This window comes from Gracilinanus agilis, chromosome 3 (genome assembly GCF_016433145.1).
Source record: "Gracilinanus agilis isolate LMUSP501 chromosome 3, AgileGrace, whole genome shotgun sequence".
Classification (NCBI taxonomy): domain Eukaryota; kingdom Metazoa; phylum Chordata; class Mammalia; order Didelphimorphia; family Didelphidae; genus Gracilinanus; species Gracilinanus agilis.
This window is the reverse complement of record NC_058132.1, coordinates 148,909,249-148,918,190: the sequence shown is the minus strand read 5'-3', so window position 1 is coordinate 148,918,190 and position 8,942 is coordinate 148,909,249. Positions and strand designations below refer to the sequence as shown.

The following is an 8,942-nucleotide window of genomic DNA, read 5'->3' as shown; positions in this document are numbered from 1 at the left end:
TCAATAATATGTAAATAAGTCTTGACTGACCACACATGTTAAAACCAGTGGAAATGTGAATTAGCTCCAGGTGGGGGTAGTTTGAGGTGGTGAAAGGTAAAGTAAAAACATGAATTATGTAACCATGGAAAATTTTTTTAAAAATAAAAAATTAAAAAAAATAAAGAACATAAATTAAAAAGAATTAAGGGGGCTCCCGGCTGACATCTCTTCATTTCCTACAAACTTGTACTTCTTTGGACTGGAATCCATCATTCCCACCCTCCTGAGTATCTTTCTTCCTGTCATTCCCATTTCCTTTCAGCTTCCTTCTGTATATTGTCTTCTGCCATTATATTTTAAGTTCCTTGAAGGCAAAGACTTATTCTTTTTTTACATTTGTATCCCTGGTGCTTAACATAATGCCTGATATAGTATGTGCTTAAAAAAATGTTTATTGACTGACTAGTGACCTGTGAATTGGATTAGATAGCTTTTGTGGGCTAGATCAGGATGGAATGAATTAATAATATATTCAAGAAGTGCTTACTCTGTCTGAGGCAACAGGTTAGACCATGACTCACTATCCTGTAGTAGGAAATATCACCTGAATTGTACTGTGTTACCCAAATTCAGCACATGTAATTGACTTAGCATAACTCAAACAAGTTGTGTCAATAAACAAATATTTATTGAATATCTACTATGTACAAGGCACTGCTGAGCATTGTGGGAGATATAAGAGCATAAAACAGATTTTTATCCATATTGCTTAAATGTTTATCTTCTTATCTAAAACTAGTTCATAAATTCATAGCATTACAAATTTTCCTCTTGTACCTTCTCCCATAAATAATGCTAGTAATTATCCGTGTGTAAATTTGTTAAATTCCTTTGAAGTTCTGGGATTTAAGGCCCTTCCTATTGAAAGGACAAGGTCAGCATCATAAATCACCATCATCATCATCTTTATTATTATTGCCTTTGAGAAGAGGACATATAACTAAGAGTAATCTGAATTTTGGTAGCGTCTATAACAGGTCAGACAAGCTGGCAGGATTTCATGAATATAGTACAACCTCACACACAGGTACAAAGGGCTGGTCCATCTGGTTTATTTCCCATGGAAATGTACACCAAAGAACAAAAAACAACTTTATAAAACCAGCTTTGGTTACAAATAAATACAGAAAGAAAATGCCATAGAAAGCATATTGTATATATTTTTGATTTTGCTCTGGTCAATTTCCCCCATTTTAATTTCTTGGTGACTATGACTCAGCTAGTAGCCAAATGGATAATTTAAAACCCAATTCAGTGTGCTTTAAGCTGTATTTGCCAAAGGCTATCATGACCTGGAAACCCTAAACTTATACAATCAATATAGACCTCTCATGACAAAAGGTCCCCATTTCTCACTGAATAAAAATGATTGGGTATATGAGAAACCCTTAAACAAAGGGGAATGAACTCCCCTTCTACCAGCCTTCCTTGTGGGGATTTGTATGTAGCTGGAGCAGAAGAGTACTGGCATGGTGTAGACATGCTGTAACATCATACATTTGAAAAACTTTTGGCATGAAATGCAAAATAGAAACATAATTATATACAAAATAGGTTACAGGTAAAGTTGAGTTGCTGTTTTATTAAAAATTTAATCTATTGAAAAGAGCTATCTGCATGACTCAATTATGCCTTGTAATACTTTAAGTAAAATTTTAGATATTACACAATTATTTTAGTTATGAACTCACAAGTAAAAAAAAGACATTATTACAAAAGGTTTCCCAATGCTACAACTGGTGATAGGAAACTATCTTTCCTTGCAATGAGTCAAGTACTTCTGTTTGAGAACCATATTATGCAATAAAGAGAAATTGGGATTCCACTTGCCCTAATGGAACTGCGAACCATATTTTATACCCCAGATGTATTTATCTAATCATTAGTTTTGTCTTTTCTTCATCACCCTTTCAACATTCCTGTTTTTGTGTTTTTCTGTTCCCTATGAACTCTTAGAGGAAACAAATGATTGAACATAACTGAACTTCCTATGTTTAATATTCAAGATTGATCTAATTCCCAATTCGGATATTCACTAAGCACTCACTATAATCAAGATGCTGGAGACACAGACGAAAATGACAACAGCCCTTGTCCTCAAGGAGCTCACAGTATTCAGAACATATTATAATAAAATAATTACCATTTTAAGGCCATCATTATAATGACACTAAATGAAGACTAATGTCATAGGGGAATACAGGATGTGCTATGAGAGAATCCAACTGATTACCATCTGATCCTGGATGTTCACCAACACCCAAGTTTAAGCCTAGTTTTGTTTTTTTGTTTTTTGTTTATGAATTCTCACATTCCTCTTTTAGGGTTTGCAGCAAACTGCTACTATGAATCAAGCGTAAGCACTTTTCTGTGGGTATTTCTAATAAGATAAGCTCTTGAGAGATGCTGACATGCTGTTATTACTTACATCACCAATATTTTGGAGGCCTTATTTGTTTCACTGCAAGTTATCTATGACCAAAAGGCCGTATTTTAAATAAAGACAATTAAAAGATAGTAGCTAATCATTGTCATTTACTTTTCACAAAGTTGAGGGTTTGAAATAGGAGGAAAACATCCCCTAATGGTTCAGAGTATGATGGGCATTTTTTCAATCATAGGTAAAAAGGATGTTATTTTATTTTAACACTAAAGACCCCTCCCTGCCATTGGCTTAATGAAAATTGTAGCATTGGGTAACTGTATGACTTTAGAAATGAACTCTCAAATATCATGCTTCATTTTTTAAAGTCCCCAATTCCGACTTTTAAAGCTTTAATTTGTGGCTAATTAGTGAAAGGAAGAGATTGAATTCACCCCCACAGACCTTCCAGGCTCTAGTGTTCCCTCCCCTCCCCTCCCCTCCCCTCCCCCCCATCGCAGTTAGAGAAACAACAGTACATTTCCACTTTTAAAAAAGAAAAGCATCTTGGAACAAATGCTCCCAGTACAGAGTGTCACTGCAGCTAACTTTTGTTTTAAAGAACAAAAAGCTAAAAATAGATAGAATCAGACCTTTCTGGGAGGACTTAAGAGTAAATCTCCACCTGGAGATCACTGGCACTGTTATCAGGAGTGTCAGATGAGGACTACAGGGGTTTCAATTAATGACATTAAAAAAAAAAAAAAAAGGTTTCTATTCTTTACTTTGGGAAATATTGGTGACTGTGTCCTGACAGCTAGTAGAAGTTGCCACATCCATTTTGTCTCATCTACCTTTCATCCGGCGGTTGGGCAATTATTTAAACCGGCTTCTTGGACTTCCCAGAACAATATCTTATCAGCAGATAAGACAATTCAATGACATTTAGCAGTATGCAAATTCCGGACACCGAAATCATGAAAACAGTGAACACTGTCTTTTCAGTGGGTCGGGAAACAAAGCAGTCCACAGTATTGGGACAGGGCCAAGCATTACATTTCACCATTCGAGTCATGGAGAATCCGTTGTACATAAAATAGAACACGTACATGAAGACCGCTTCAAAGACGACTCGGAAGAATATGCTGCTTGTGTAGGTCCACCACAAGGCTCCTTCAATGCGAAACTTTTGTCTCCTGATTTCTTCTATGTCTTTGTATTCTGACTTGATCTCTCCCTTGATGAACTTTCTCTTTTTCTCATGCCTCCGGTAGGCGATGTGCATGGCCACCAAAAGTGCGGGGGTCGACACAAAGATCAGCTGCAGAGCCCAGAGTCGGATGTGAGAGATGGGGAAGAAGTGGTCGTAGCACACATTCTTACATCCCGGCTGGAGAGTGTTGCAGACAAAATCAGCCTGCTCGTCTCCCCACACCTCCTTGGCAGCCACGACCAGGATCATAATGCGGAAAATGAAGAGGACAGTGAGCCAGATTTTGCCTATGCTGGTGGAGTGTTTATTGACACCCCCCAAAATAGTCTGTAGAGTGCTCCAGTCCATCTTCTCTTCTTTGGGCTTCGCACTATGAGACAAAAAGGAAGAGCATCAATACGGGAACGGTAGCAAGAGCATGAGCAAAACTGGACTAAAGAAAGGGCTGAGCTGGACTGCTGAGTCTCAGCTGAGCAAACTCTCTTAAATCTCCCCCCGCAAGCAAACACCAGCACTTGAGCAATCTCGACAGTACCAACAAAAGCGCTAAAAGCAACTTCGGGGCGATTTTGTTTGTTATAAGGATTAAATGGATAGTACCCACGCTATCTTGGACAAGTTTTAATGTGTTCTCTGAAGAATGAGCTAATTACAAGTACTTAGCTCGTCTGGAGAATTCCTTCTGTGGCAATTTAATCATACAATCATTTGAGAGAAACCCCTTCAAACTTCAGTTTTAGTACCCCAATGAGCGGAGGGGTTACAGAAGCATCTCAGGCAGTGGTTTCCCAATGGTAAGAACGCTGCAGTTTAAACAAAACTTTGGTAGAACTTTTGTAGTGAAATCCTCTAAAATAATTATTTGTAATGCTTACTAACAACACAAGGTTCCTTTTAAAAACCTCAAACTTTGGTATTTTAGGGGGTTTTGCAGCACAGTTTGAGAATATGGGGAATATTTTCAGACATTTTGCAGCTAATAGAGCTGAACTCAGGCATCTCTCCATTTTGTTAACCACAAAAACCAAAGAGTTCAGGTTTAGGTTCCACCATTGGGATATATTCCATCCTGGACCAAGTTTGCCTTAAAGGCAGAGAGGCTCAGGATTGGTGAGTCACACGGTCAAGAAACAACTTGAATGAGGCCATCTCACTGAAACTGAGTCAAGTCCCCCTCATGGTTAAACATCCTAAAAAGATCATTGTTATTTCAGAATTTGACATATAAGAGTAGTTGGTACCAGTGATGTAGGTTTATATACAAAGACCTCTGGGAAAAGTTTCTCCAAAGGGAACTCCTTCCCTTTACTCAGTGGTTCCCAAACTTTTTTGGCCTACCGCCCCCTTTCCAGAAAAAAATATTACTTAGCACTCCCTGTCACATAGTATCACTGCCCCCTTACAGTTATTCACCACCCCCAAATGCACCTATGGCCATCACCCGCTCACCTGGATCGCTACAGCACCCACCAGGGGGTGGTGGCACCCACTTTGGGAATCACTGCCTTTACTGAATGCAAAACAATAGGTCTCCAGTCCTCTTAGGTCCAATAGTCACTCAGTAAGATTTTGATTGAGCCCCATTAACATTCAGGAGTCACTTTCTAGGGTGATATTTTTGAACTAGAAAGTGTTTTTACAGCCTAAATCACTGGCTTTAATTTTGAAAATATTCCAAAGAGGTGATAAATTATAAAAACCATAGTACAGAATATGATCTAATAATCACTTATAATGCTGACCCAACAGTATTATTTTGGTTCATTAATAACCACAGCTTATTTTGGCTATATGGTAATCTATGAAAACTGGTGGGAAAGGATGGGGAAATTCACACTTTGGGCAGTATCAAGAGCCAACTGTCACATCACAGGATATGAACAGTTTTCATTTACATATAGTTGCACACCTCCTGTCATAATCATCCCCCTTTTAAAAAAAAGGACCGCCCACCATACTATCCTGATGAGTAACCTGTTTTCCACCCATTATAAGCTGGGAGTGAATCTAACATCCTTCTCTTACTCAAAAGTTTCTGTGTTCCTGAGTTTGAGCATGTTTTGTCCTGCTTCACCACTAAAGAAAGCACTCAAACAAATTTATTCTCATTACAGTGTTATACTGCAGGCAACTGGGCACCTTTTGACTGACATCATCAAATACCATATTGGTCCACTAAACCAGAAGAGATCTGGAGAAGGTCACAAATATGGCAAAAGCTATATAATTTACACTTGAATCCTGAAACATCTAGCACAATACAGTTTGAAAATGGGAAACTGGAAGAAAGTAAAGAAGTCTTAGCTGTATTTATACAAAGACCTTCCTGGAAGTCATGAATGAATTAGATGCCTTCTTTGAGTTTCTATTCTTATTACGTTATTGGGAGTATATAAGTAGGTAAACTTAAAGCAAACAAAAGAAGAAATGGATTTAAAATAAAAAGTCAGATTATGAAACTCAAAAATTTCTAGTGTTTCCTATGGCCCAAGTCTCTGATCCTCATTTTAAAAGGGCATGGAGTTATTTTCACAGGGTGGAATTTCCTGACTAGATAGATCATAGGGCAGTGATGGGCAAAATACAGCCCATGGGTCAGATGCGGCCCCCTGAAATGTTCTATCCAGCCCTGGGACATTATTCCTAATCTGCCGAATACAATGAATAGGATATAATACAATGAAACTTCGAAAGAGTTGCTTTAGAAAAAGACTGGCAGATGAGCATTTCTTTTCCTTTGGCCCCCTCTTTAAAAAGTTTGCCTATCACTGTTAGGGGGGTTAAATTTTTGACATCTTCCCCAGTAGGGAACTGGGACAGAATGACAAAATGGGAAGTTGACTAGATCAAATGACTTAAAATGCAAAGCGATTTACAAACTTTAAAATGTTTACAAATGCTGGCTATTATTAGATTAGAGCCAGAACACCTGGTTTCTATTCCTCTCTATCACTTAGTGTACCACTTTGAGGACCTTACTTTCCTCATTAGAGGCAGCTGGTGGCACACTGGATAGAGCACTGAGTCTGGAATCAGGAAGACCTCAGTTCAAGGCTGATCTCAGAAACTTAATAGCTGTGTGACCCTGGGCAAATCACTCAACTTCTAATTGCTTCCATTTTCTCAAATGTAAAATGGGGATAAATAATAGCACCTATCTCACAGGGTCACTTAGTACAGTACCTAGTATACACAGGAGGTGTTATATGAATGCTTATTCCTTTTCCTTCCCATCTATAAACTGAGAGAGGGTGGAAGTTGGATTGGGACTTTTCCAGCTCAGTCTTTGAATATTGTTTCCATTCTTTGACCTAGAGGTCAGTTGGTTGTGATTTGAGGAACAAATTATCCTTTTATTGATTTCAGAAACAAAAGGATTCCCCAAAGCAAAACTGCAGATTTAAAGATTCATCTCCAAAAAACTCATAGTGTCAAAGGTTAGAATGATTTGAGTTAAGCAGAGTACAAATGTTCTCAAAACTCTTATCAAAACTGGAGCCACCCTCATGACCTGGGTGTTGGGATCCATAGACTTTGTTCTCACCCTAAACTACCCTGCAATTATGGAGTGCCACTGCCAGAGGGCGAGTTGAGGCATCCTGGCCGCCTGAGACAACACTGGGTGAATCAAAAGATTATTCAGTTCCAGAAAAGAGAAACGTTGAACTCTGCACCTTCTTCCCTTTCTGCCAGTAATCCAAGGAGAGTAATGGCCAACACTGGGTCAGCATCTGACACTCACATTGAGCTTCTAGCCCTGGGCCTGGATCAACTCCCTCAACTAGTCCCTCCAGACTTCCTCAGCCAGTAATTTTGACTGACCAAACCGAAGCTAAGGAGCACACGGGACTGATTTAGGGTTAGGAGAATGGATGTTGCCAGAACCCCAAGACTCTATAGGAGGTATCAAACATTTTATGTGTCGATTTTTCAGGAAATCTGAATATACGATGCTTCGTTATTTACTGCCCCCCCCCCCCCGTCCTTTCTCCTGCTGAATGAGGCAACTTGTAAAGAAAACATTTTTTCGTCACAATGAAAACTGCCCATAAGCCTATTGTAAATAATATACCCAACACCTTCCGGCTAGAGAACACCCAAGGGTGAACGAATGCTCTATCTGTTTGGAAAGCTTATTTGTCTTTTTTGAGGTGGGGAGGGAAGATGTTTTTAAAAGTAGCCGTTGAGCTGAGGCTATCCTATAAAGAGAGCCATGTATGGGTCAGTTTCTTTCCTTTAATCCTGACCTTTCTCCACCAACCTTGCAGGAAGCTGGTATTATCCTTTGCAAAGGTGGCTGTGGAGAAGAAACAGTAAAAGTGTTCTCTTATGCGTTCATTGCCGTTTTAGTTTAAATTTTTAAAGAGTGATTTCTCGTTCTCAGCTCAGTGTCAGATTGATCAAATAATGAAATGACCCCAAATGCGGGAAGGCTGTCCCATCCGCGCGTTTTCTGCTGTTCTTGCCACGGAACGATCAGTGTTCCTCCCCTCCCCTCTCCCGCGTCACCTCGATTTACGGCCCTCCTCCCCCACCCTAGTGTCCCCATTCAACTTTTCCTAGTTCGGTGACTTGTGAGGGCTCCGAGTTGAGCCTGCGACCCCACGCTAGAGCACTAGTTGAAAAGCCGAGCTCGGAACTAGGTTGAAGAAAGACTTGTTGACACTCTGAAGAACTGGCCCCTCTAGAGGCTATTCAGATCTCGCCTCTGCCTGTCTAGGGGTGCAACTTGAGGTCTAGCTCCGACCACAGTCCATTTCTTCTTTTCTCTTTCGATTCCCCCAGACCCTTAAAATCCCTGGTGGCAAGCCGGATTCGTACAGGAATTCATCCCCAGGTCACCCGCCGCCCCTCCAAGGCAATCCGGAGCTACGGGTTCTTCCTAAGCTCTAGTCTAGGGAGTGGAAAGATCCTTACCTGTGTCGGCAGCACCCCGCTGCTGGTTATCGAAGGGCAGTTCAGAGTGTGGCCGGGGCGGAAAAGGCTGCGCTGGGGGGCCAGCGGCGGGCTCAGCCCCCAACTCTGCCGGTCAGGTGTCGGTGGCTCGGGAAAACACCGGCCACTGCCACCTCTTTGAGCTGCCTCGCTCTCTCGCTCCCCCCGCTGTCCGGCTGGTGTGGCGTGTGTGCTTCTCTCTGACTCACCGAGTTGGGAAGTGGAGAGGCGCCTCTGAGCTTTTTAAGTTTTAGACACCTGTTTCCAGACTTTTAACCGCACCTCCCACCCCGCCTCTTCCCTGAAGCTATTTAGAAAGTTAAGGAGGGGGAGCGGGTGCAGAGGCGGCTCCAAAGCCTCGGAAGACCCAAGAGAACAGGTTAGGGGTGC

General features: G+C 40.8%; 1 protein-coding gene across 1 annotated transcript; it reads right to left on the bottom strand.

Moving 5' to 3' along the window:
- Positions 1-3,076: 3,076 nt before the first annotated feature.
- On the bottom strand, positions 3,077-8,548 carry GJB2 (gap junction protein beta 2). The gene is made up of 2 exons (XM_044666142.1): positions 8,535-8,548; positions 3,077-3,987 (listed from the first exon to the last, which is right to left on the bottom strand). The coding sequence occupies exon 2, from the start codon at positions 3,963-3,965 to the stop codon at positions 3,285-3,287; it is 681 nt and encodes a 226-aa protein (XP_044522077.1). The 5' UTR covers positions 3,966-3,987; positions 8,535-8,548; the 3' UTR covers positions 3,077-3,284.
- Positions 8,549-8,942: the final 394 nt, after the last annotated feature.